At 43.9% G+C, this 26,631-nt stretch overlaps 4 protein-coding genes across 6 annotated transcripts in view; 1 reads left to right on the top strand and 3 right to left on the bottom strand.

The window, feature by feature from the left end:
* bcl11bb (BCL11 transcription factor B b) overlaps positions 1 to 5,568 on the top strand; it is a 32,069-nt gene extending 26,501 nt beyond the window's left edge. For both annotated transcript variants that reach the window (XM_084377793.1, XM_084377794.1), the window contains exon 3: positions 114 to 5,568. In XM_084377793.1, coding sequence (XP_084233919.1) covers positions 114 to 2,215 — 2,102 coding nt within the window. In that variant the 3' untranslated portion in view covers positions 2,216 to 5,568. The remainder of the gene's footprint in view (positions 1 to 113) is intronic.
* Positions 5,569 to 13,196: 7,628 nt separating this feature from the next.
* LOC311271586 (uncharacterized protein) lies at positions 13,197 to 14,712 on the bottom strand. The gene is made up of 5 exons (XM_084377338.1): positions 14,661 to 14,712; positions 14,532 to 14,587; positions 14,123 to 14,452; positions 13,358 to 13,971; positions 13,197 to 13,264 (listed from the first exon to the last, which is right to left on the bottom strand). The coding sequence occupies exons 1-5, from the start codon at positions 14,684 to 14,686 to the stop codon at positions 13,253 to 13,255; spliced, it is 1,038 nt and encodes a 345-aa protein (XP_084233464.1). The 5' UTR covers positions 14,687 to 14,712; the 3' UTR covers positions 13,197 to 13,252.
* A 1,326-nt stretch (positions 14,713 to 16,038) lies between these two features.
* On the bottom strand, positions 16,039 to 17,688 carry LOC311271465 (uncharacterized protein). The gene is made up of 5 exons (XM_084377159.1): positions 17,637 to 17,688; positions 17,508 to 17,563; positions 17,027 to 17,431; positions 16,175 to 16,878; positions 16,039 to 16,100 (listed from the first exon to the last, which is right to left on the bottom strand). Exons 1-5 carry the CDS (start codon positions 17,660 to 17,662, stop codon positions 16,089 to 16,091), a joined length of 1,203 nt encoding a protein of 400 aa, XP_084233285.1. The 5' UTR covers positions 17,663 to 17,688; the 3' UTR covers positions 16,039 to 16,088.
* Positions 17,689 to 19,683: 1,995 nt separating this feature from the next.
* Positions 19,684 to 24,470, bottom strand: LOC311271455 (uncharacterized protein). 2 transcript variants are annotated; one of them, XM_084377137.1, is made up of 6 exons: positions 24,414 to 24,470; positions 24,282 to 24,337; positions 23,803 to 24,207; positions 22,997 to 23,650; positions 19,828 to 19,847; positions 19,684 to 19,751 (listed from the first exon to the last, which is right to left on the bottom strand). In XM_084377137.1, exons 1-6 carry the CDS (start codon positions 24,437 to 24,439, stop codon positions 19,746 to 19,748), a joined length of 1,167 nt encoding a protein of 388 aa, XP_084233263.1. In that variant the 5' UTR covers positions 24,440 to 24,470; the 3' UTR covers positions 19,684 to 19,745. The 2 variants fall into 2 exon arrangements, with proteins under 2 accessions (XP_084233263.1, XP_084233262.1); XM_084377136.1 differs by lacking the exons at positions 19,684 to 19,751; positions 19,828 to 19,847 and adding an exon at positions 22,809 to 22,870 and having other exon boundaries at positions 22,947 to 23,650.
* Positions 24,471 to 26,631: the final 2,161 nt, after the last annotated feature.

The following is a 26,631-nucleotide window of genomic DNA, read 5'->3' on the forward strand; positions in this document are numbered from 1 at the left end:
TCACAGGCTTTTAATTAACATGCTGGCTTAGTGAAGGCATATGTTGGTTTATAAGTTGGTTTTGGATTTTTACAATACTAATGGTGATTTTCTTTCTCTTTCCTTTTCCACAGATAAAGATGAGCCATCCAGCTACATCTGCACTACCTGTAAGCAGACCTTCAACAGCGCCTGGTTCCTGCTTCAGCATGCCCAGAACACTCATGGCATCCGCATCTACCTGGACAACCACCTCGCCAACTGCTCCCTCACTCCCCGCATGGCTCTGCCTCCGCCCCCGTGCACTGAAGCCCTGCCCCGATCCCCTCTCCCCACGTTCCTCGGTGACGCCAACAACCCATTCCACCTCCTCCGCATGGCTGCGCCCCTGCTCAGGGAACACCCCCCTCCCCCGGGGTATTTGGAGACCCGGCTGCCTGCAACGCCGCCCTTTGTCAGCCCTCCACCGCCCCCTAGACCCCCTCTAGAGCGGCTGGGCCCCGAGGAGATGGGGCTGCTGTCCCAGCACCCCAGTGCCTTTGAGAGGGTGATGCGGATGACCCCCATGGAGCCAGCTTCCATGGACTTCTCCAGACGTCTGAGGGAACTGGCGGGCAACACGACCAATAATGGGGGACCCACACCTCCGCTCTCACCCAACCGTGTGCCACCCATGCACCGCCTGCTGAGTCCCACGCTTTTCCAGCCTGGTGCCAAGCCTCCAGCGTTTCTCACCTATGCCCCACAGCCACCCAGCTCTCAAGGGGGACATGGTTCTTCCAGCCCTCCTGACTCCCAGGGACAGAGCCAAACCCCAGGGAAATCCAAATCCTGTGAGTTCTGTGGCAAGATCTTCAAGTTCCAGAGCAACCTGATTGTCCATAGACGCAGTCACACAGGAGAGAGGCCGTACAAGTGTCATCTATGTGATCATGCCTGTTCCCAGGCCAGCAAGCTTAAGAGGCACATGAAGACACATATGCACAACAAGTCTGGGTCCATGAGTGGCTCCCCAGAGCAGGGAAATAGAGTAGAGGGAGGAGAGGGTGAGGACAAGAGCAGAGAGGGCAACTCAAGAGGGATTGGGATGGACAATGAGGAGGACGAGGAGGAAGAGGAGGAAGAAGAGGAGGAGGAAGAGGAAGAGGAGGAAGAAATGAGGAATGGAAGCCGGCCAGATTCCAACTTAAGCGAGGACTCCCAGGAGTTCGGCCAGAACAGGGACAATGGTCCTCGACAGTCCTCTGAGGAGAAACCCCTAGGTGGGGATAGAGTCAATGACAGTGGCGGGGTGGGCATCATGCACCCGTTTAACCATCTGGACAATCACCTTAAAATGAACCCTAACAAGAGAGGCATGGAGAGACAACCTAATGGAGATGGTGGAGAGAGGGTTGAAGCCGAAAGAGAAAGAGAAAGGGAAAGGGAAAGAGAAAGAGAAAGAGAAAGAGAGAATGAGAGGGAGCAGGAAAGAGAGCGAGACGAGCAGGACGAACACAGGCCCATCATGAACGGCAGGATCAGTGTATCTGAAGCCATGTCCTTCCCGGGGCTGTTCCAGCGTCGGCCCACACCCATCACCAGCCCAAACCCCTCCAACAACAAGAGGATCAAGATAGAGAAGGAACAGCTGGAGCTTCCTCCAGCCATACCCCTCATCTCCCCGGAGAATGTCTATTCTCAACTCCTGGCTGGCTACGCTGCTTCACGCCACTTCATAAGAGAACCCTTCCTGGGATTCACAGATTCCCGTCAATCGCCGTTCGCCACATCCTCTGAGCACTCCTCCTCAGAAACAGGAAGTCTTCGTTTTTCCACCCCGCCCGGGGAGCTGATGGAAGGAGGCAGCGCCTCGGGCAGAAGCGGAAGCAGCACTCCTCACCTCCTGCGGGGACCAGGACCCGGCAGACCTCCGAGCTCAAAGGAGAGGAGGAACGACACCTGCGAGTATTGTGGCAAGGTGTTCAAGAACTGCAGCAACCTGACGGTGCACCGACGCAGCCACACAGGGGAACGGCCCTACAAGTGCGACCTGTGCAGCTACGCCTGCGCTCAGAGCTCCAAGCTGACGCGCCACATGAAGACCCACGGGCAATTCGGCAAGGAGGTGTACCGCTGCGACATCTGCCACATGCCCTTCAGCGTCTACAGCACGCTGGAGAAACACATGAAGAAGTGGCATGGCGAACATTTGATGGCCAGTGAGGTCAAACTGGAGCAGGCGGACAGAGGTTAATGCCAGCAGCCTACACAGTGTACACAAGCAAACACACACATACACGCACACATTATAAAAACACACACACACAGACACACATGCGCACACAAAATCCCTATAACCACTTCTTCAGCTATGGGGGCTTGGCTGGATAATCTCTCTCTTTAAAAAAAAAATTTGAGACTGATTGATGTTCATCTTTTTTTCTTGTCACAGAAACTGCCACCTGAGAATATAAACAAAGGGAAACTTTAATGAGAACTTGTCTGGAATGCCCAACTTGGGTTTTCTTGGCAAACTGTCTGAGGATTTTATCAGTTAGGAATCCATGGAGCCTTTCTACTGTGCAATAATTTCTGTATTTATTGGATTTTTGTAATGATATTTGGCATGTGCAGGTACATCTTTGTGGGATTTCATATGGAGTTAGTTTTGAAATGTGCTAAAACATTTTTTTTTTTTTTTTCTAAAAATGCGATTAACTGGAAAGAAGTCACCCTTAATACAAATTTTCTTCTTCTTTTTTTTGTTTTTCTTTTTTCCTTTAAGGAAGCTTATTATCATGTGAGAGTAAAAAAAAATTGTGTGAAGCAGCTAGCTTTTAAAAGTAAAAAAAAAAAAATTGTTTTCTATATGAACTGCAGCAGCGGACTACAATCCATTCCCTCACACAGGCCTAAAGCACTGAATGTCAGCCTGACAAAAAAAACAAAAAAAAAAACAACCCATCATGCTGGATTTTAAAAATCTGACATCATCTTAGAGACCTGATCAGTTGCTTTTTAATTTATTCAGGGAATTTGTCCTTTAAAAAAATATTGGCATGTGAATTATTTCCAAATGCAGTTACTGTATTGCTGTCCTCACTTCAGTCAGGACATAAATAAAGGTTGCACTTAATGGAGATACCCTTAACTGATGCTCAGTACATTCCCAATGTAGGATTATACCACCATATTTAATATGTTGAATAAGTTAAGACTACTTGTGATTAATGTGAGAAGGAGAACAGTCCTGTTTATTGTTTGTAAATATATTCTTTTTTTTTTTGATATATGTTAAAGTAGCCCCGACTGTACGTGAAAGATGGCCTAAAAACTAAACAATCAGAAGACCAGCTGCTTGCATCGTCCACAGTATATGCTAAGTGTTACAACCATCCATTGTTGCTTTATCAGACCCCCAACTTGATTATCTCCCCCCCCCCCCCTACATCATGTGTGCTTACTCAAAGGCTATTTGTTTAACTGAAGCTACTTCAACACTTTTTCTCAATCATTTCTCCATCTCCCTCTGGTGTCTGGCGTGGCATCTCTCTCTCTCTGACCCGGGTTGACTCCTCCGTGTCCCCTTAGGATCCACAAAACGGTTTCAAATGAAATCCATATCAATGTGTGTGTTAGCGTGTGTGTTCTCTCTCTCTCTCGCAGCGTGCTCTAAGCCTCTCTCCGACGGCGTCTTTTCACAGTTCACTAGCTCAGATTCATGCATTAGAGCGGCTTTTAAAAGGAAGCCTGTTCATTCGCCGCACAAAGTGATATGGGTTTAACTCGCAGTAACAGATTTTTAGACAGTGTGCGTGTTCGTGACTTTTGGGGATTACGTTTTTTTATTTTCTGCATCGTTCATCCTGAAATGAATCTGGTAGAGAGAGAGAGAAAAAAAGAAATGGTTATATGAGTTATGATAATTTTGAAGCACAGCTGCGACGGGGGGACGGCCGGGGCGACCTTGAGTAGGGGCTATTCTTATAGTAAAAAATGAAAGATTGGAACGGAGAAATGAAGAAATGTGAGAAAAGAAATGGAGGGAGAGAGAGAGCAAGACCTTGACCAGGGAGAAGAGTCATTCAAATGAAATTGGAAGCATATGAAAAGTGTGTTTTTCTGGCACCCAAATGCACATCTACTGGCCACATCTTATGACGGACCATCAGAGTGAGACAGAGCGAGCGTGAGAGGGAGGGAGACAGCAAAAAAAGCCACATGAAAGCAGCCTGAGACTACATCTTTCATTTTAGTACTTGCAATTCTCAATCATCAAAATCCTCTTCACTTTGAAAGTTTCGACCTGCTTTTCTTTTTTTTTTTTTCGCCCCTATTGTCAGGTTTTTATCTGCGCCATTTTGTTTTGATAGAAAAGGGATTACACTGTATCTCGAATGCAATTTGTGATTAGTTTTTTTTTTTTGTTGTTTTTGTTTCTTAGAAAGGAAATGATGTTGAGGTCACAGCAGCTCTCCATAAGCTATTCAGTTACCGCGTAGTTCGATATATTTGTAGCGATTCAACACGATAAAGGGTAGATGAGGCTGAAGGAGCTGCTGTCGGCTTGCTTACACATGTTGATGCATGAGTGCAAAAAAAAAAAAAAAAAAAAATCCAGATTCCCTGTTGTAAACTGCACAGTGTTTCATTCCAAGGAAGCTCAGAGTTAGGCCGAGAAAAAAAAAAACCCCGAGCCATACACAGCTATGAAATCTATCACATTCAAACGATGGAAACCCTGACAGAGATCTAAAAATCACACATGGACATTCAGTCTTACAATATGTTTACAGTGTTGAAGTATGCCATTAATGAAATACTCTGTGTAAGTGTTTAAAAATGATAATAAAGTATTGTTTTTTCTCCAATGTTCTTTCAAATGTTTTTTGAATGCCATAGCAGTTTTTGTATGATTATCCTGGTGGAGGGATTTTATCTTCATGAATATGTTTCTGTATGATTACTTGTTCACTGTATGGGAAGACAATTTTTTTTTGTTTTTTTGAATTGTAATATTGCAGAATCATGCCAGATTATTATTTTTTTCTAACAAGAGTGGTGCCATTATCGACTTTTTTGGTCTCTTCAATCTTTTTTTTTTTTTAATTTAATTTGTTATTTTGTTGAATGAGTTTCCTGTTGTTGGTTTGGTGAAGCTTATCCTACGTGGATGTAAAACAAAAGGATGATAATAAATAAATGGAGAGTTAGGAGATGATCCTAAAGGAAGAACCGTCGCGATGCTTAGAGCAGGAAACACTTTTCCAAATCAACTTTATGAGACTTTCATGAACATTATGTTTTTGGTTTTTTTTTCCTCATGGTTGGTTGAAGGTCTTGTGATGGCACTTACAACTGTAATTTTAAAAAAACATTTTCATATTTCACTTTTCACAACTTTCACTTACACTCTTTGTACAAAATAGTTTCCTTGGTCTTTTTTTTTTTTGTTTTGGGAGGGGGGGGGGAGTGCATCATTGTGAAAAAAGTGATTTCAGAACAGTACACATCTGCTGTTTTGAACATATATGTATTTTTGTAATGTGTTGAAAAATCAATACAAGAAAGCCAACACTTCAATAAATGTTGCAATTGCTCTATGATTGAAGCAACTTTTCATTCTGATTATTTCATCTTCTTTTTTCTTCTTAATAACACACACTGGAACAGCTATAGGTACATAAAAGCTAACTCTGCTGATGCTCTACTGCCTTTAAAGCCCCTTCCTTGTTAATTACCCCATCTGTTAAAACAATGAACCTTTTTTCTGTTCGGGGTTGAACAAAAACAGTGTTACTTTAGCCGGCTTGCACTGAAAACTGAGAGGAAAAGGCTACATCTTTACTTCCCAGACAAAGCCGGTCATGCAAGTACATTTACTCAAGTACTCGTACTTATATTACACTTTTTACGCCACTTCATTTACTTGTCAACTTGATTAGTTACTAGTTACTTTGTGGATTACATCCTGCATCAGAGCCAAAGGTAGAACATTTTTAAAGTAACGTACTCCATTAGCAAGCACATAAGTACACTTAATATAAGATACGTTAAGAATTTATTCACTATTCCTATAGGTGATTTTCACCTTTAACAACATAGTATTTCACTACGACATCTTTAAAGCAACATTATGTGGAAATGCCCCCCACAGTTCCTGAGTGCAACAACCTGTCAGACGTTATGTAGGTGCTAACTATAAACAAAACTCATCACGTCATAACAACGTGATGTGTTGAAAACTTGAAGTTACATAATCAGAAACAAGTGACAGAGACAACGTTCACCCTGTTACAAGAGTTATTTTAAGGTAATAAGTTACATAATGTTGCTTTAAGTACATTTATCAGATACTTTAAGACTTTTACTCGAGTACTGTTTGTATGAGTGACTTTCATTTTTACCAAAACAATATTTTACCTCAGTATCTTTACTTTTATTACATGTAGATACTTCTTACAACACTGCACGCTATCGACAATGCTACATACAAACCATCAGAAATAGCTGCCTAATAATGTAACATGATTCCTTATCTCACGTTGGATCTTGGGCGTGGGACCTTGTTTACCGCCAGCCGTCAGCCAACAGCGGCTGACCCAAGCAGGGTGTAAACCTAACAAGATATGCCAACTATACAAAGTATTTACAGACTAAACAAAGGCTAACATATTTCCAGTTTTATTCATTCTCTATGAAGAGTGAAAGAGCTTTATTTAAGACAGCAGAGATCATGAAAAGATATACTTATCTTTATCTTATAGAAACAGCGAGATAATGAAGAAGAAGTCAACAAAAACAACTATAATCATGTCAGAGCATGAAAAAGAAGCGTCATGAAATCAACAACAATAAAAAAAACAAGTTCGTCCTGCATCTTGCACCCTGACGCTGTCTTGTGTGAACTAGTGGCGGTTTTCTGAGCTGCAGTAGTCTTCAAGGCTCAACAAAATTAAAATTCATGTTTTATTTAATAGTTATTAAATGATGTTGGAGATAAATTTCCCCTCTAAATTACATTCACACCTTAATGATGTTTTTAATCAGCGCTACAAAGTCACACTTTCTAACACTCAGTACTTTGCAGTCATTAGAAGGAATGCAAAACCGCAGTGGATGTGTGACGGTGCCGGTGTGATGTCTAAAGGTGTCTGAGTTGTTTTTTATGGTATGAAATACCCATCATGATGTCAGTCAGGAATCTTTGCTCGCTCGCAGCTATTTGGCCAAACGTTCTTGGGGCAAGACAAGACGAATAAAGATGGAAGGAACTGAATGTGAATCTGATAAATAATATTTCACTCCTCGCTCCTGCGCTACCATACCAGCACACCGAACTTCAGAGATGACTGCCAGCGCAACTCCCTTGTTCTTAGAAAACAATACAAACGAGAATGTGACTCACAGGTTTTTATATCTGAAGGTAGCTGTTGACAGTCTCATGCTTGATAAATGAGTCCTGGCATGAGTGTGGGGACTCATCAGGTATTTCTTGATATCAGGCCAACAGTAGTCAAGCCTGTCCTCGCTTGAGCCTGCAGGCCATTGGATGCCGCAACAGAAATAATGCATGTACAGTGTGTGCATGTGTGTGTGTGTGTGTGATCGCTCGGAGAGAAAAGAGTGCGAGGACAGAGGAGAGACACAACAATGGAGAGGAGATAGAGGAGAAGAAACGAAAGAAAGGCTTGGTTTGTGAGAGAAAAAGTCAAATCGGGAGAAAATTCTCGCACTTGCCAGCTCTCGTCACACACAGCGACCCGTGAAGCATCTCGCTGTTTTAACATTATGCAAGATTCGGTGTAAAAATAAAACCATCGTGTCAAAATCTTCTGAGCGTAATCAAACATGCAGCTACAAATTGCTTCGCACAGACAATGTTTGGAGGACTTTGGTGTCTGCAGGAGGGATCTTATTGTGACTTTCCAGACTGTGTGTGTGTGTGTGTTTGCGCCTGGAGGCTGACATCTGGGTGCCATGTTGATGATTTTGGTCTTCTGGTCAGCAGAAATGTGCATGTTGAGAAGATGTCACATTCCCACAGCTCTTATCCTAGCAATGGCAGAACTATTGACATAACAATTGGAATAGCACAACGTTCTGCGAATGATTAGTGGCGGCACATGTTTTTAATGATTCAAAGAAAGGTAAGAAACTTATTAAAGCTCATAATGTCAAATGATCTCTGCTCAGTTTATCGCTCACTCTTCATTGATCTATTTAAAGCACTTAAAGGATGTAATTTTCATGACATTACACATATTTTTCTTATCAAGCTGTCATGCCAGAGAACAAAGTTGTTTATTTGTCCTGCACAATTGCAAATCATATTACAACCTCAAGCATCTTATTATACGACCTATTTTGGCAAAACCTTATGGCCATACTGAAGTGTCTATTTTTTTAAAGGGCAACTCTGTATAATCAGCAGCCACACAAATGTGTGCTCACAGACCCGTTCTGGCCACTTCTCTGCCACCAGCACATCGTGTGCAGTTCACATGTGACATGAGGTTACAGCACTCCCTTTTAAGCTTGTCGAGGAGAAGGCGCTCTCCTGTGTGCCCGGCTCTGTGGGAGAAAAGTGGCCTCAAGCGCCAGCGGTGAGGAGGTGCCGTATCCTCTTCACCAGAAAGCACTGGGCAGAGGCCCTATAGTCACAGACAGTGAGTCGCAAAGCGAGAGATGGGAAATCATGGTTTGGAGTAAAACCACGTCCTCGGGGAACAGGGTGTCAGCAGGGATTGCGGTTCACGTCCTGGGCCACACAGAGCCACAAGGCCACCGCAGAGACCCTTCTTTCCACTGGATCACAGGGCTCAGGCCCCACTGGCCTCTCTGTAGATATCCAGTTACTAATCTACCGGTCCTGACCAGTACCCAGTCAAATGACGCTGCCCGCCCAGCGAGCAGACCGGGCTTCGCCCTGCGACACAGAGACCAGAGTAAATCTGGCCCAGCTGGCTGCTCTTGGGAAAAAAAAGGGGGGAAAAAAGGGAGGGAGGACTCGATGGAGGGAGAGCAGGGAGAGCAATTTAAAAGGGTGGTCAGGAGACATAGAGCAGTGTGGTCGAGCGTGGTCACTCAACAGCTGTGGCTGGGGAAAATTGTCTCTTCTGGGAGAATCTGACCCAGAGGAACAAAGGCTTTGTGGTCGTGTTGAGCGTGTAACTAAAGGACAGGAAATGCAGACTTTTTCAGAGGGAGGAAAAACACTGAAGCCACTCGGTGGGAGGTTTTGGTCGTTTACGGCACAACCATGTCGTCAAGCATCAAAACGGCACTCATCTCAAAACAGAGATGACAACTTATGGTTGCTATAATTTCCTTCCCCCCTATAGTCAGACAATTCCTTCACTATAGGAAAACTGGAATCCATTGTTTGACAATTAGACATTAGAATTTCCTGTATTTCTCGAGCACGGTAGGGAGGAGTAAGCGGACGCGACACCTGATGTGATCTACTTTAACACCGATTTGGCTTCAGCTGGTCCTGTTTTTATCACCACAACAACTCAGCGGGTCGTGACTGCACAAGCCCTCCTAAACACGGGGCCGTCACCTTGCCATGGAGGAAGCAGTCAAGGAAAACATTTATTTATCACTGCGCTCCAGCCACACCCTCCACCCTGTCTGCATATTTAAGTCTGCTGCTTCCTTCTCTTTTTCTCTCTCACTCTCTTCATCACTCGCTACGACTGTCACAACCTCTTCGCTTGTATCTATTTTCATTTCTCAGCTCTTTGTTCTCGGTTTTCTCTCTCCCTTCTGCTGGATTGATTCCTTCCAGATAAACTTTCTCTCCTCATAGATCCTTCTCCCTCCCTCCCTCCCTCCCCCTCCTCCCTTTTTTTCCCATAAACTCCTCTTCTTACCCTCCGTCCCACTGTCAGCGTAATTCCATTGGTGTCAGACCTCCCAGGTGGACCCAGACGCAGGTAGATAGCTACCGCGGTGGGGAAGATTCTCTCCTGTCGGCTTCCTGACGCCCGACCTGCACCCCCCCACCACCACACACACTCACACACATGCTCACACACATGCACACCTTGCCTCAGGGGGGTCAGTGTCATTGTTGGCATTGGGCACATGCTTGTCGTGGTGCAATATTAAATCTTCTCATTTGATTTGGACTGTAATTATGTCGTAAAAACAAACTGGCTGTGAAGCCGTGGCCCGCCAGTGTGATCTACTTTCATCAAGTGCAGACTGGCTTAATTATAGAGTGCGCTATACACCCATCTTTCACTGGGCAGCTTTTCCTGCTGCTTCTTTAAGCCATCACATTCTTTTATTGTGCGTTAATCACAAGGCAATTGGGCCGTTTGCAACGGCTGGGGGTAGATTTTTTACACTGGTCTGTACACATCCTGCGTATTCTGGGGAAAAAAGAGTCAGAGTTAAGCAGTTGTACATGGTAATGGAATCTGATGCCTCCTCTATCTCTTGCGGTGCACTTAATGATATGGTTTTCATACCACAAAGGTATTCAAATGTGAGGAATCTTTGCAGAGAATAAAGGATCCGCTGTTCTTTGTGCACTTCAATTTGAGTGTGTGAGGGTTAGACAGATAAATAAGTAAATTTGACAATAAATGACCAAATCTCATGAAAAGAAATCACGCTGATGTGAGCGACTGTAAATAAAACTCAGATCTTTGCCCCCCGTGGGATTTGATTTCTGTTTCATTATCTTAAGAAGGAGCCATAAAACACTTGAAGGAATAACACTCAAGTATGAAGATCTATGAATTTTACCAGCAAATTATTTCCTCATATAGCCCCAGCTTTTATTCTTTTCTTTTTTTTTTTATCTGGCTTTTACAGCCGGACGTCTAAAATGCATGTTTGTTTAGGCCTATATTTGCCACATGGCTAAGTCAAACCAGATTCCACCTTCACATCAACTCGCACAGGAGGACGCCAGATGCCAAATCGCAACATATGGCAATATGTATATTAATTTTTTTTTTTTCTGTGCCTCCTGCAATATGTTTCGGAGCACTGCTTCAGATCACTCAAACCATTAAATGATTTGTATATCTCAAACTGAAGTTCAGTTTTTCTTATGATTTGAGCAAAATTGCGTGTGCTTGCAGGGTTAGGGTTGCAGGAAAACTCACAAAACAAACAATTGAGAAAAAAATACAAAATCTAGAAGCAGCCATTTCATCAGAATAAAAACCTTGATGCTCAGTTGCAACCAATGAGAGACCACGGCAAGGGTTAATGTCAGAGATGAGTGTGTGAGGGAGGGAGAAAGGATGGAGCTGTCTGGGGACTGACCCCTTTATGTCTTAATAGTTGAGCTGAAAAAGAGGGGAGACTATGAAAGCTGAAGGGTCACCGAGGGAGAACTCCCTCGTTTTTGTCCCCTCTCCACCGGCCTTTTATGATGGGTTCATCTGTGTTGTGACAGGTGTGTGAAGTGGGCACCTTACTAGAGGTAATTGCCATTTCTCTCCTGTGGGTCATTGTTTGTCCCGACGCCTGAAAAGACCATTAGAAAAAAAGAGGATTTTTAGGTCGTTACAGTGGCAGGGTTAGAGATGAGGACTCTGTAATTCTCTTGTTCATTCAGGCATAAATTGAATAAAAATCATCAAATTATAGAATATTCAAAATATTCTAAGAGACCTGAGTGGATCCATTAACAGTGTGTGGTGTGCTGTGCATAAACACCGACGGTAAACACACCCTGCTGATGCTGCTGTTCTTTAGCTGGAACCGACTGCTGTGGCTTCACTGCAGAAACCATTATGGTGCCACTGAGGAGAGTCATAAAGGTGATTAACAGCTGCTTCTAATTAAAGATCAATGGAGAGTCTTTCTGAGGTGATTTGTTATGTGAATTAGGATGCCCACTGTCCATTAATGACATCAGGCAATGTCACTGTAACAGATTGGCTATTGATTCACTCTTGTTTGAGACACGGCTCAAACCAAACTATAGATCATGACGTTGGGATTTGTTTATGAATGCGCCTTAACTCACCGTGTCGTGAAAAAGAAAAACCTTTAACAGCACCGTCCCCTGCGACCCCCCCCCAGATGTGTTTGAAAATGTATGGCTTTTATTTAATGTGTAAATTGCATCAGAAGATGGATAAGTGGAGTGAGGTAGATGCATTGAAAACTGGAAGTGCAATGCTCCCACATCCTGATTCAGTAATCAGACATCACAGGGGGCTAAGAGCTGTGAAAGGAAAGCTGTAGATTTCATATGACTATTATTCTAAAGATCTACTGCAAGTAGTAACTTTAGGTGTGTTCTGCGAGCAGCTCCCGAAGCTTTTCTGATTTGTCTCGACAGGAAAAGCACAGGTTATGAAAGCCATGCAAGCTAGCTCCCCTAATGGAGTGTAGCCATTATTAGAATAGACATGTTGATAAGTCAGCATATCCACTACTTTGAGATGCATATTAGGCAAACATGTTGAATCGTAAGATACCATTTACGTGCGTCATGCTTGGCAGGGGCATAATATTTGTGAACCCAAGGTCAGCTGTCGAAGCAGGCATTTACGATGTATGCGCCATGAAGTATGGATACAGGCGTCGCCCTTTTGATTTCAGTACATTAGACATAATACGCAACTGCACATTTAGTGTCAAGAAATTGCTTTTGTTGCTAGAGTGCTGTAGCAGCAGCAGCAGCAGCTGTATTTTTGTAGGCTAACAGGGAAGCTACATAGTTCTCGTTCCTTTGTTGAAAAGCCTATGGGGTTCTGGATTGCTAAGTATAATTTCTGTGGCAAATGGGCTTATTAAACCAACATGTTTTGTGCAGCAAGATGATCTTCAGAGATGACCACTTGTGATTTTTGACGCGTCATTCACAAGTAAAAAGCTAATGTGAGGCTATAAACTGACGTGACACTTTAAGTCATTACATTTTCTAAAAATTGAACTTTGCAAAGTCTGCCTTAAAGTTAGATGAGCCTCCGTGTTCAGCTTGGACTGAACTTCTGAAGTCTCATTTAGCCACTTGTTAGCAACTGCCGTTTAAGAAAAGTGCTTTAAAAGTCACTGTGGGTCATCTGATGCCTTTTGTCAGAACAAAAAGGTGTAAATCTCGAGCCTGTTGCAACCAGACCTCAGAGCACAATTCCATGTTCTTTCAGACAAGGGAACCACAAGTGCTTAAAATGTTAACCGAGTTAGGTTTGAGGACTCAATGAGTATTGAAGTTTAAAAACCTTCAATCTAGCCAGTACACTCAAAGCCAGGGAAAACGTGAGATTAAGATTTTTATTGTTTTCTAGAGAGCAAGTCTGCATGGCTTCACTTAATGGCCACCCTGAAAGATAGGAAAGAAACAAGTTAAAAAAAAAAAAAAAAAAAAAATCAGGTCAGTCTCAAGCTTTAACATTCTGATTGCTAAAAGACGTACCTTATAACCACCGTAGCCACCCGCTGCTCCATAGGGCTGGTTGTAGCCACCCGCTGCGCCACTTTGATCATAGCTAGTGCTTCCAATGCGTTGCCTCACAGGTTGGCGTGGCTGCTGGACGCTCTGAGGGACCTTAACAGCAGCTGGATAAGGCTCAAACTGCTGAATACTGGGGCTGGCAGGATAGTAGTATCTTACATAGTGAGTGTCTTGATAGTTGTCTGCCCCCTGTTCAAAGCTGCTGCTGGCGTGAGTGACAGTGCCTGGAGGATACTGGCCAGTCAGGAACAGGTAGGCATTAGGATGGGGATGAAGAGACCTAGCCAAACTGCTGTCCAGGCCTGACGGCTGAACGTTGCTGGGTGCATCTTGTCGGCTCGAAGCTTGAGCACCAGGAGGTGGTGGTAGGAAGCCTTGCTCTTCGGTCTCAGATTCAGAGTTGCCAAACTCGGAGATCTGTGCATATTTGTTCAATTCACCTGCCTGGAACTGTGGAGGAGGTGGAGGGCGAGGTGGACTCACGTTGCTAGGGCCGGAAAACTGGCTAGCACTCGGCCCTGCGGAAGCGCCGTCACCGGAAAGAGGGCTGGGTGGTGCCACTGCCCAGTCGACATCTTGAAGCAGAAGTTAGAGATTAGATCACAATAGCAAGGTTCCTACACCAAAAGTTACAATACAGATTAGCCATTACACTTCCCATAAAAGTGCAGACATTGAGATGCCAAATAGCTCAAGCAAGTTTGTTTTGGAGGTCGCATTAGTTACCTTGGGAAAAGGTGGGTTGAGCAGGGCTTGGGCCTGTTGAGCCTGCAGACGAGCTGCTAGCATATCCTGAAGCTACAGGTGCAGCAGCAAAAGAGTTAGAGCTGTAAGAGGATGCAGCGGGTTGTCTCTGAACACTGGGCTGAGGGTAACTAGGTTCTCCATATGGAACAATTGGTGGATAGCTAGCTGGATATGAGACGGCTTTAGATGCAGCCCCAGAGCCAGAAACTGCAGGAGCATATCCACCAGCATACAGCACATCTGAGGAAGAGCCAGCAGAAGCAGGATATGCCCCATAACCACTGCTATAGGAGGAGCTGGGAGCAACACCTTCAAAAGGATAGACATTAAGGTACGTTAATGAACATATTTAAACAACTGTTAAGTGTTCACAGCAGTGATACTTTACCTTGCTTTGCAGGGTAGCTGTAAGTCACACCAGTCAACATAACAAGGAGCAACGCCCTGTTGAAAAACAGAAAAAGTTTAACAACTTGGTAGAAATCAGTCAAACTATCACAAACAAATTGTTGCTTACCCTGAGTTTACCCAAACAGCCATCATGTTGAACGAGCAGCTCTAGTACCTACTATGACCCTGTGAGAGGTTTATAAATGTTGCAAGTGACCTGCCCTGACCAATCAGAACCTAATGAGCTGAGGATGCACAGGTGCTAGCAAATTAATCTTGATGCAGGTGGATCCCCCATGCTGAAACCTTAACAGTGAGTCTGTCAGTGTTGCTGCAATTGTCTCATTGTTTGCAAATGTTAACATTGCTACAGTAGGTCCATTACATTACATAGTTTTGTACCTATAGGACAGAACTTTATTTTCAGCGTAAGAATTTCTCCAGTTTATTCGTCTATATATCCTGTTATTCTGGTGATTTTTGTTTCTCATTTCCATGAAGAAGGATCCAAACACAGTTTTCAGTTCCTCTGAACAATTAGAAACAATTGACCTTTTGTCAAATAGTGTGCCCTGCTCATACTGTAATACAGATATTGTTCCAGATTGTTTTAATGCATCTTTTCATGTAATTGTTTACCAGTTCTAGATGACAGGTCAAGTCTACACATACATGGGTAGTTTTGGAAACAGTATTTTTAAATAATCTCCATCCAGATGAGCATTTTAGCACCATTTCAAAATAATCTGTCCATGTTAACACCTGAAAACACCTATTCCAGGATCACTCTCGTCCGTGTAAACAGGAAGCCGATTGTATACTATGCTTGGTTCCTTTCCAAAGTTGGGAAGCTGTTCTTCCAACTTCACTGTGTTCATGTCAAGAAGCATCATGGACGCCAAAAAGACATTTTACATCTTATGTCAGCATTTAAACATGTCAAATACTGGAAATAGCTGACCAGTAGGCAGAACGGAAACAATGCAATGACTTTGGTAAAACTTAACCCAGTGTTTGTCCGCCATGTTTCAGGAACTAATGTCAACTCAGCAACCAGTGTACCAAAATGTTGTCCGAATCTGTCAGTGCCACCTTGAGGGCATTCATGTGAAAAATGTTTTCCAATAACTCACAGCACAGAAAAATACTATAACAATGTTTTGAGTGCCTTTATGTAACCTTAGTTCAGTACTGTTTATTTTATAAATGGCCCAGGTACATGGGCTGATACCAAGCAATTTATAATGAAACTGTACAAAAGTGACAATCCTACTCAAAAATGACATTTTAAAATGACACTGTCAGCCATTTTGTCCCTTTGCCATCATTGTATTTAAACGTATGCTTGCTTCTAACAGAATCCCATTCTGTCAATGTACAAACTCATATTTAAAGTTCAAATTAGCATATAATGCAACACACTGATAAGACATTAAGAAAAGTGGGTGTTGGCATCATCTGTGGTCGACTGCCTTGTACACAAACACTCAAAGCCAGGGCAAACATGAGGTTAAGATTTTATTGTTTTCTAGAGATCAAGTCTGCGTGGCTTCACTTAGTGGTCACCCTGAAAGACAGGAAAGAAACAAGTTAAATCACATCAGTCTCAAGCTTTAACAGTCTGATTGCTGAAAGACGCACCTTATAACCACCGTAGCCACCTGCTGCTCTATAGGGCTGGTTGTAGCCACCCGCTGCTCCATAGGGCCGGTTGTAGCCACCCGCTGCTCCATAGGGCCGGTTGTAGCCACCCGCTGCTCCATAGGGCCGGTTGTAGCCACCCGCTGCTCCACTCTGATCGTAGCTAGTGCTTCCAATGCGTTGCCTCACAGGTTGGCTTGGCTGCTGGACGCTCTGAGGGACCTTAACAGCAGCTGGATAAGTTTCAAACTGCTGAATACTGGGGCTGGCAGGATAGTAGTATCTTACGTAGTGTGTGTCTTGATAGTCGTCGGCCCCCTGTTCAAAGCTGCTGCTGGCGTGAGTGACAGTGCCTGGAGGATACTGGCCAGTCAGGAACCGGTAGTCAGTAGGATGGGGATAAAGAGACTGAACCAGACTGCTGTCCAGGCCTGACGGCTGAACGTTGCTGGGTGCATCTTGTCGGCTCGAAGCTTGAGCACCAGGAGGTGGTGGTAGGAAGCCTTGCTCTTCGGTCTCAGATTCAGAGTTGCCAAACTCGGAGATCTGTGCATATTTGTTCAATTCACCTGCCTGGAACTGTGGAGGAAGTGGAGGGCGAGGTGGACTCACGTTGCTAGGGCCAGAAAACTGGCTAGCACTCGGCCCTGCGGAAGCGCCGTCACCAGAAAGAGGACTGGGTGGTGCCACTGCCCAGTCGACATCTTGAAGCAGAAGTTAGAGATTAGATCACAATAGCAAGGTTCCTACACCAAAAGTTACAATACAGATTAGCCATTACACTTCCCATAAAAGTGCAGACATTGAGATGCCAAATAGCTTAAGCAAGTCTGTTTGGATTGCATTAGTTACCTTGGGAAAAGGTGGGTTGAGCAGGGCTTGGGCCTGGTTGTCTCTGAACACTGGGCTGAGGGTAACTAGGTTCTTGTGGAGCAGTTGGATAGCTAGCAGGGCTTGGGCCTGTTGAGCCTGCAGACGAGCTGCTAGCATATCCTGAAGCTACAGGTGCAGCAGCAAAAGAGTTAGAGCTGTAAGAGGATGCAGCTGGTTGTCTCTGAACACTGGGCTGAGGGTAACGAGGTTCTCCATATGGAACAATTGGTGGATAGCTAGCTGGATATGAGACGGCTTTAGATGCAGCCCCAGAGCCAGAAACTGCAGGAGCATATCCACCAGCATACAGCACATCTGAGGAAGAGCCAGCAGAAGCAGGATATGCCCCATAACCACTGCTATAGGAGGAGCTGGGAGCGACACCTTCAAAAAGGATAGACATTAAAGTTAATGAACATATTTAAACAACTTTTAAATGTTCACAGCAGTGATACTTTACCTTGCTTCGCAGGGTAGCTGTAAGTCACACCAGTCAGCATAACAAGGAGCAAAGCCCTGTTGAAAAACAGAAAAAGTTTAACAACTTGGCAGAAATCAGACAAACTATCACAAACAAAGTGTTGCTTACCCTGAGTTTACCCAAACAGCCATCATGTTGAAATGAGCAGCTCTAGTACCTACTATGACCCTGTGAGAGGTTTATAAATGTTGCAAGTGACCTGCCCTGACCAATCAGAACCTAATGAGCTGAGGATGCACAGGTGCTAGCAAATGAAGCAGGTGGATCCCCCATGCTGAAACCTTAACAGTGATTCTGTCACTGTTGCTGCAATTGTCTCATTGTCTGCAAATGTTAACATTGCAGTAGGTCCATTACATTACATAGTTGTGTACCTATAGGTAGACTTGTAGTCGAGACCGCCTAAACCGAGACCAAGACACTACCAAGACCAGAGAGTATCAAGACCACGACAAGACCAAGACTAGTTCAGCTCAAGACCGAGACCGAGACCAAAAAAAAAACTTTTTTTTTTGCCATTTTGCATGAGTTGTAGAACATAAGCACCATACTGGGTTCAGCTGCTTAGTATAAATATGAGATTGTATTATTTCAACTACAGGGTGTGAACTCACTATAAATGTTTTCATCAATTGGCTGAAATCAAATATGTGTAGCAATTGCATGACCGCTATTTCTACAATATTTGAGGATTATTATTATTATTATTATGATTATTATTATTATTATTATTATTGCCTCCTCCTCCATGGATCCGTGACCGTGCTTTGGAGGGGGGACGGGGGCGTGAGAGGACGAGTGCCAACACCGTCTGTGTCACAAAATGCATGTGATTGGTACCACTTGAAGGAGGTGTATAATAATAATAATAATAATAATTATATATATATATATATATATATATATATACAAAAACTGTGCCTGCCTGGAAATTATAGGTTACAAATCCCTTTGAGACTGCTCAGCCAGTCCAAGACATTGCGAGGCCGAGAGACCCAAGACCGAGACGAGACCGAGACCAAAGACTGTCGAGGCCGTGACAAGACCAAGACCACAAAAAAGTGGTCTTGAGACCGGTCTCGAGAGCTACAAGTCTACCTATAGGACAGAACTTTATTTTCAGCGTAAGAGTTTCTCCCGTTTATTCGTCTATATATCCTGTTATTCTGGTGATTTCTGGTTCTCATTTCCATGAAGAAGGATCCAAACAGAGTTTTCAGTTCCTCTGAACAATTAGAAACAATTGACCTTTTGTCAAATAGTGTGCCCTGCTCATACTGTAATACAGATATTGTTCCAGATTGTTTTAATGCATCTTTTCATGTAATTGTTTACCAATTCTAGATGACAGGTCAAGTCTACATGTACATGGATAAAACAATCTCCATCCAGATGAGCATTTTAGCACAAAACAATCTGTCCATGTTATCAGAAAACACATGTTCCAGGATCATTCTTGTACTCTTGTCAGTGTAAACAGGAAGCAGATTGTATATTTTGGTTGTTCCCATTTCCAAAGTTGGGAAGTCGTTCTGACTTCAGTGTGTTCATGTCAAGAAGCAACACGGAAGCCGAAAATAAGTTTTTACATCTTATTTAAAAATGTCAGCCGTCTGTTATTTGGTGACAAGTAGGCAGAAAGGAAACAATATAGGAGTTTGGTAAAACTAAGCCCAGGGTTTACTTGTCTGCCATGTTTGAGCATCTAATGTCAACTCGTGTATGAAAAGTGTCTGGATCTGTGTTACTGTTCTGACCTGAAGCAATTCACAAGAACCTTCCTTGTCAGAAAAATGTTTCCAATTATTCTGATGGCGCAAAAAAAAAAAAGCTGACGAGACCTACTCAGTTCAGTACTTTACACATGTTCCAGTTACCTGGGCTGATACCAAGGAGATTTTTAATGACCATACAAAACTCTTAAGGCCGTTAACATGGCTACTGGAAAATGCTGTCAGAAATGTTTGTTGCCATTGTATTTCAATGTCTGCTTGTGTGTCTAACATTGACAATATCATTTAGTCTGTGTGCAAACTCCATAACACACTTAAAATGTGCAAATAATGCAACATACACTGATAAGACATTAAGAAAACCATGGGGTCTGCATCATCTTTGCTTGACTGCCTTGTACACAAACACTCAAAGCCAGGGCAAACGTGAGGTTAAGATTTTATTGTTTTCTAGAGATCAAGTCTGCATGGCTTCATTTAGTGGTCATCCCTGAAAGACAGGAAAGAAACAAGTTAAAAATCAAGTCAGTCTCAAGCTTTAACATTCTGATTGCTAAAAGACGTACCTTATAACCACCGTAGCCACCTGCTGCGCCATAGGGCTGGTTATAGCCACCCGACGTGCCACTCTGATCGTAGCTAGTGCTTCCAATGCGTTGCCTCACAGGTTGGCGTGGCTGCTGGACGCTCTGAGGGACCTTAACAGCAGCTGGATAAGTCTCAAACTGCTGAATACTGGGGCTGGCAGGATAGTAGTATCTTACATAGTGAGTGTCTTGATAGCCGTCTGCCCCCTGTTCAAAGCTGCTGCTGGCGTGAGTGACAGTGCCTGGAGGATACTGGCCAGTCAGGAACCGGTAGTCAGTAGGATGGGGATAAAGAGACTGAACCAAACTGCTGTCCAGGCCCGACGGCTGAACGTTGCTGGGTGCATCTTGTCGGCTCAAAGCTTGAGCACCAGGAGGTGGTGGTAGGAAGCCTTGCTCTTCGGTCTCAGATTCAGAGTTGCCAAACTCGGAGATCTGTGCATATTTGTTCAATTCACCTGCCTGGAACTGTGGAGGAGGTGGAGGGCGAGGTGGACTCACGTTGCTAGGGCCAGAAAACTGGCTAGCACTCGGCCCTGCGGAAGCGCCGTCACCAGAAAGAGGGCTGGGTGGTGCCACTGCCCAGTTGACATCTTGAAGCAGAAGTTAGAGATTAGATCACAATAGCAAGGTTCCTACACCAAAAGTTACAATACAGAGTAGCCATTGCACTTCCCAAAAGTGCAGACATTGAGATGCCAAATAGCTCAAGCAAGTTGGTTTTAGTAGGTTACATTAGTTACCTTGGGAAAAGGTGGGTTGAGCAGGGCTTGGGCCTGGTTGTCTCTGAACACTGGGCTGAGGGTAACTTGGTTCTTGTGGAGCAGTTGGATAGCTAGCAGGGATTGGGCCTGTTGAGCCTGCAGACAAGCTGCTAGCATATCCTGAAGCTACAGGTGCAGCAGCAAAAGAGTTAGAGCTGTAAGAGGATGCAGCGGGTTGTCTCTGAACACTGGGCTGAGGGTAACGAGGTTCTCCATATGGAACAATTGGTGGATAGCTAGCTGGATATGAGACGGCTTTAGACGCAGCCCCAGAGCCAGAAACTGCAGGAGCATATCCACCAGCATACAGCACATCTGAGGAAGAGCCAGCAGAAGCAGGGTATGCCCCATAACCACTGCTATAGGAGGAGCTGGGAGCAACACCTTCAAAGGATAGACATTAAGGTACATTAATGAACATATTTAAACAACTTTTAAGCGTTCACAGCAGTGATACTTTACCTTGCTTTGCAGGGTAGCTGTAAGTCACACCAGTCAGCATAACAAGGAGCAAAGCCCTGTTGAAAAACAGAAAAAGTTTAACTACTTGGCAGAAATTAGTCAAACTATCACAAACAAACAAATTGTTGCTTACCCTGAGTTTGCCCAAACAGCCATCATGTTGAACGAGCAGCTCTAGTACCTACTATGACCCTGTGAGAGGTTTATAAATGTTGCAAGTGACCTGCCCTGACCAATCAGAACCTAATGAGCTGAGGATGCACAGGTGCTAGCAAATGAATCCTGATGCAGGTGGATCCCCCATGCTGAAACCGGTTACACCCCGCTTTTCCGAAACCCCGCTGTTCCGAAAATAGACTTCCATTCATCGTAATGGCGTGGTTTCTCATTTTTTCTAACGACCCCGCTATTCCGAAAAGGCTATTGTGGTACCCCTGACCCTAACCATATTGGGAAGTAATTGGATGTTGAAAGTCGGATTCGGAACAGTGGTGTGTCGGGATGGAGGGGTTTCGCAATGGAGGTGTTTCGGAATGTCAGGCTGTTCCCGCTGAAACCTTATTAGTGACTCTGTCAGCGTTGCTGCAATTGTCTCATTGTCTGCAAATGTTAACATTGCTATAGTAGGTCCATTACATTGGTTTTGTAGCTTTAAGACAGAACTTTACTTCAGCAGAAGAGTTTCTCCCGTTTATTTGTCTATATATCCTGTTATTCTGGTGATTTTTGTTTCTCATTTTCATGAAGTAGGACCAAACACAAAGTTTTTCAGTTCTGAACAATTAGAAACAATTGACCTTTTGTCAAATAGTGTGCCCTGCTCATACTGTAATACAGATATTGTTCCAGATTGTTTTAATGCATCTTTTCATGTAATTGTTTACCAGTTCTAGATTACAGGCCAAGTCTACACATACATGGGTAGTTTTGGAAACAGTATTTTTTGAACAATAATCTCCATCCAGATGAGCATTTTAGCACCATTTCAAAATAATCTGTCCATGTTAACACCTGAAAACATGTTCGAGGATCACTCTTGTCAGTGTATACAGTGTTTGGTTCCTTTCCAAAGTTGGGAAGTTGTTCTTCCAACTTCAGTGTGTTCATGTCAAGAAGCAACATGGACGCTGTAAATAAGTTCACATTTTATCATTTAAACATGTCAGCCGTTTCCGGTATTTCGTGACAAGCAGAAAAGAAATACAATGACTTTGGTAAAACTTTATGAACCCAGTGTTTCCTTGTCGCCATGTTTCAGGAGCTAACGTCAACTCAGCATACCAAATTTTTTCCCCCCCAAATCTGTTAGTGTTGACCCAAGGGCATTCACATGAACCTTCCTAGTGGGAAAAATGTTTTTCCAATGACTGGCAGCACATGAATGTAGAGTTAGTCACAGAAAAATACTAATGATTTTTTACTGACTATGTAACCTTAGTTCAGTACCGTTTATTATATGGTTCCAGGTACCTGGGCTGATACAAGCAATTTTTAAAAAGGCAACTGTACAAAAATGACAATCCGACTTTAAAAATGCCATTTTGTCCCTTTGCCATTGTTGTATTTAAATGTATGCTTGCTTCTAACAGAATCTCATTCTGTCAATGTACAAACTCCTAGTTAAAGTTCAAATAATGCGACACACTGATAAGACATAAGAAAAAAAAAATGTGGGTGTTGGCATCATCTGTGCTCAACTGCCTTGTGCACAAACACTCAAAGCCAGGGCAAACATGAGGTTAAGATTTTATTGTTTCCTAGAGATCAAGTCTGCATGGCTTCACTTAGTGGTCACCCTGAAAGACAGGAAAGAAACAAGTTAAAAATCACGTCAGTCTCAAGCTTTAACAGTCTGATTGCTGAAAGACGCACCTTATAGCCACCGTAGCCACCTGCTGCGCCATAGGGCTGGTTGTAGCCACCCGCTGCTCCATAGGGCTGGTTGTAGCCACCCGCTGCTCCATAGGGCTGGTTGTAGCCACCCGCTGCTCCATAGGGCTGGTTGTAGCCACCCTCTGCTCCACTCTGATCATAGCTAGTGCTTCCAATGCGTTGCCTCACAGGTTGGCGTGGCTGCTGGACGCTCTGAGGGACCTTAACAGCAGCTGGATAAGGCTCAAACTGCTGAATACTGGGGCTGGCAGGATAGTAGTATCTTACGTAGTGAGTGTCTTGATAGTTGTCTGCCCCCTGTTCAAAGCTGCTGCTGGCGTGAGTGACAGTGCCTGGAGGATACTGGCCAGTCAGGAACCGGTAGTCAGTAGGATGGGGATAAAGAGACTGAACCAAACTGCTGTCCAGGCCCGACGGCTGAACGTTGCTGGGTGCATCTTGTCGGCTCAAAGCTTGAGCACCAGGAGGTGGTGGTAGGAAGCCTTGCTCTTCGGTCTCAGATTCAGAGTTGCCAAACTCGGAGATCTGTGCATATTTGTTCAATTCACCTGCCTGGAACTGTGGAGGAAGTGGAGGGCGAGGTGGACTCACGTTGCTAGGGCCAGAAAACTGGCTAGCACTCGGCCCTGCGGAAGCGCCGTCACCGGAAAGAGGACTGGGTGGTGCCACTGCCCAGTCGACATCTTGAAGCAGAAGTTAGAGATTAGATCACAATAGCAAGGTTCCTACGCCAAAAGTTACAATACAGATTAGCCATTACACTTCCCATAAAAGTGCAGACATTGAGATGCCAAATAGCTCAAGCAAGTTGGTTTTAGTAGGTTACATTAGTTACCTTGGGAAAAGGTGGGTTGAGCAGGGCTTGGGCCTGGTTGTCTCTGAACACTGGGCTGAGGGTAACTTGGTTCTTGTGGAGCAGTTGGATAGCTAGCAGGGATTGGGCCTGTTGAGCCTGCAGACAAGCTGCTAGCATATCCTGAAGCTACAGGTGCAGCAGCAAAAGAGTTAGAGCTGTAAGAGGATGCAGCGGGTTGTCTCTGAACACTGGGCTGAGGGTAACGAGGTTCTCCATATGGAACAATTGGTGGATAGCTAGCTGGATATGAGACGGCTTTAGATGCAGCCCCAGAGCCAGAAACTGCAGGAGCATATCCACCAGCATACAGCACATCTGAGGAAGAGCCAGCAGAAGCAGGGTATGCCCCATAACCACTGCTATAGGAGGAGCTGGGAGCAACACCTTCAAAAAGGATAGACATTAAAGTTAATGAACATATTTAAACAACTTAAATGTTCACAGCAGTGATACTTTACCTTGCTTCGCAGGGTAGCTGTAAGTCACACCAGTCAGCATAACAAGGAGCAAAGCCCTGTTGAAAACAGAAAAAGTTTAACTACTTGGCAGAAATCAGACAAACTATCACAAACAAACAAATTGTTGCTTACCCTGAGTTTACCCAAACAGCCATCATGTTGAAATGAGCAGCTCTAGTACCTACTATGACCCTGTGAGAGGTTTATAAATGTTGCAAGTGACCTGCCCTGTCCAATCAGAACCTAATGAGCTGAGGATGCACAGGTGCTAGCAAATTAATCTTGATGCAGGTGGATCCCCCATGCTGAAACCTTAACAGTGAGTCTGCCAGTGTTACTGCAATTGTCTCATTGTCTACAAATGTTAATAATGCACACCGCTACAGTAGGTCCAGTACATTACATAGTTTTGTACCTAGAGGACAGAACTAAGAATTTCTCCCCTGTATATTCGTGTATATGTTATTCTGGTGATTTTTGATCCTATGATCCTTTGATCCCATACTGTAATACAGATATTGGGCAAACTCAAACACTCACATATCATCATAACACATACTTCAAGCTCAAATTTGCAAATAATGCTACATACACTGATAAGACGTCAGGAAGAAAAAACATGGGTGTCTGCATCATCATTTTTCTAAAAGGTCCATTTTCAGTGTCCTAATGAAGAATGAAATCCTCTTCGCAAACCTAAAACTTCAATAGAGCCATTTTTTTGTCACTTCTTCATATTAAGAAGAACACTTTGACCCAACCCATGACCTGAAGAAAACTAATAAACTGCACGACTATATGAGAAATCTAAATGCGTTTGATAGTGGCACATCCCTTCATTAAGATCTTACTCCTCTATACTCAGCTTGAGACTGTGCCAAATGTGCCGTGGCTCTGCATTGTGACAATTTCCGGCACTTCAGATGTGTATTTCCTGGCTTTCTAATCAGAATGCTATTTTGTATCTCAAAAGGGGCTCCATTCAGCCCAACATTAACAGCCCTCGTCTGTGATAATGTGGATGCTTCGGGCCATAGGCCACCAGCTGCATCCACTTGTCAGTCTTTGGTACAGATGCCCTGTCTGTCTGCTGTGGCGAATGAAACTCGCGGACTAAATTGGCACTTATTGTGCAGGATGATTTTATGTACGCATTTTAATGTGCCTCATCCAATTCCTTAACATGCTTTAATTATATCTGCTGACAGCTATCTCAAATTTTTAAAATGATTTAAATGGAAAACTCCTGTCCCTCTTGTCATTTATGTCTTTGAGTGGCCAGTGGAGACCGAATGGAACGGCTATAGATCTTTGTATCAAACCCCCCGAATACTCGCAAGGCAATTTATCCAAATCTGCTGGATTTTCTGTGCATCATATTAGTTTCTCATACAAATCAAATGAAGAGAACTCAATTATGATGGATCAATAATTCAGCATTCTCAATTATGCTTTAATTGTAAGAAGCAATATCATCCAATCTTATTGTGTTGGATAGGTGTTGTTGCTCTGCAGAGCTTTAGCTGATTGTTTATATGAGATTAGAGCCGTGTATCAAGGAAAAAAAAAAAATCCAGGCAATGTCACAGAGCCTTGGATAGCCAGCAAGTGACACGTGCACAGACACACTCAGATACACTCCCGAGTACACACACACGCTCTTAATGACACAAACACATAACATAAAGCCAAATGCTGCCACTAAAATTTGCATGGTGCTCAGTAATGCATTAGTGAACATCACTTGGCAATCTGTTCATACGGGCTTAATTGGATTTTAATACCGCCTCTGATCTTGTTTTCTAATTAACGGCGGTGGCTGGCAACCAAGCAGAACCATGCACCCAGCAACACCTTTGATCCCGGCCATATGGAGTTCCTCCAAGCACGCTGGGGATGTAAAAATCCCTCACCTAGACGTGGGCGAACAACAGGCCCCCCAATCAAAATGGATGGGGTGAGGAGAATGGAGGAGGGTGGAGAATGGAGGAGTGTGGCAAGGGGTGTTGAAGGAGGAGGGCGGGCAGGGGGGGGGGGGGGCGGCACAAGGTGGTGGCGGTGGGGGTGGGCAGTGGCATGTGTCATCCACACATCCTGGCGGCATCGTTATTGATTAATTTCTCTCACGATCAGTTGTGATCACAGATACATAAAACATGAGAGGGGGGACCGCATGCCTGTACACCTTATCATCCTCGCTGCCATTTGACACCCCTTCCTTGCTACGAGGAAATGTCAATAGCTTTTCTAATCTGTTTACTTCTCCCCTTGTGGCCACTGCTTTATGCTTTTGATGAAGGGCTGCCAAAATCGTGTCCTTTTTCTACCCTTGCTTTTTCCTGTTTTGGCA

The sequence above is a fragment of the Pagrus pagrus genome (genome assembly GCF_965226575.1).
Source record: "Pagrus pagrus genome assembly, chromosome: 16".
Lineage (NCBI taxonomy): Eukaryota > Metazoa > Chordata > Actinopteri > Spariformes > Sparidae > Pagrus > Pagrus pagrus.

Excerpts from the sequence above, each read along its gene's own strand:
- LOC311271586 (XM_084377338.1), bottom strand. The coding sequence starts at position 14,686 with ATGATGGCTGTTTGGGTAAACTCAGG. Across the intron at positions 14,588-14,660 it reads GCTGTTTGGGTAAACTCAGG|GGCGTTGCTCCTTGTTATGT; the intron begins GTAAGCAACAAT and ends GTTTTTCAACAG. Across the intron at positions 13,972-14,122 it reads TCAACCCACCTTTTCCCAAG|ATGTCGACTGGGCAGTGGCA; the intron begins GTAACTAATGCG and ends TTCTGCTTCAAG.
- LOC311271465 (XM_084377159.1), bottom strand. The coding sequence starts at position 17,662 with ATGATGGCTGTTTGGGTAAACTCAGG. Across the intron at positions 17,564-17,636 it reads GCTGTTTGGGTAAACTCAGG|GGCTTTGCTCCTTGTTATGC; the intron begins GTAAGCAACACT and ends GTTTTTCAACAG. Across the intron at positions 17,432-17,507 it reads CAGCTACCCTGCGAAGCAAG|GTGTCGCTCCCAGCTCCTCC; the intron begins GTAAAGTATCAC and ends TCCTTTTTGAAG.
- LOC311271455 (XM_084377136.1), bottom strand. The coding sequence starts at position 24,439 with ATGATGGCTGTTTGGGTAAACTCAGG. Across the intron at positions 24,338-24,413 it reads GCTGTTTGGGTAAACTCAGG|GGCTTTGCTCCTTGTTATGC; the intron begins GTAAGCAACAAT and ends TGTTTTCAACAG. Across the intron at positions 24,208-24,281 it reads CAGCTACCCTGCGAAGCAAG|GTGTTGCTCCCAGCTCCTCC; the intron begins GTAAAGTATCAC and ends TCCTTTTTGAAG.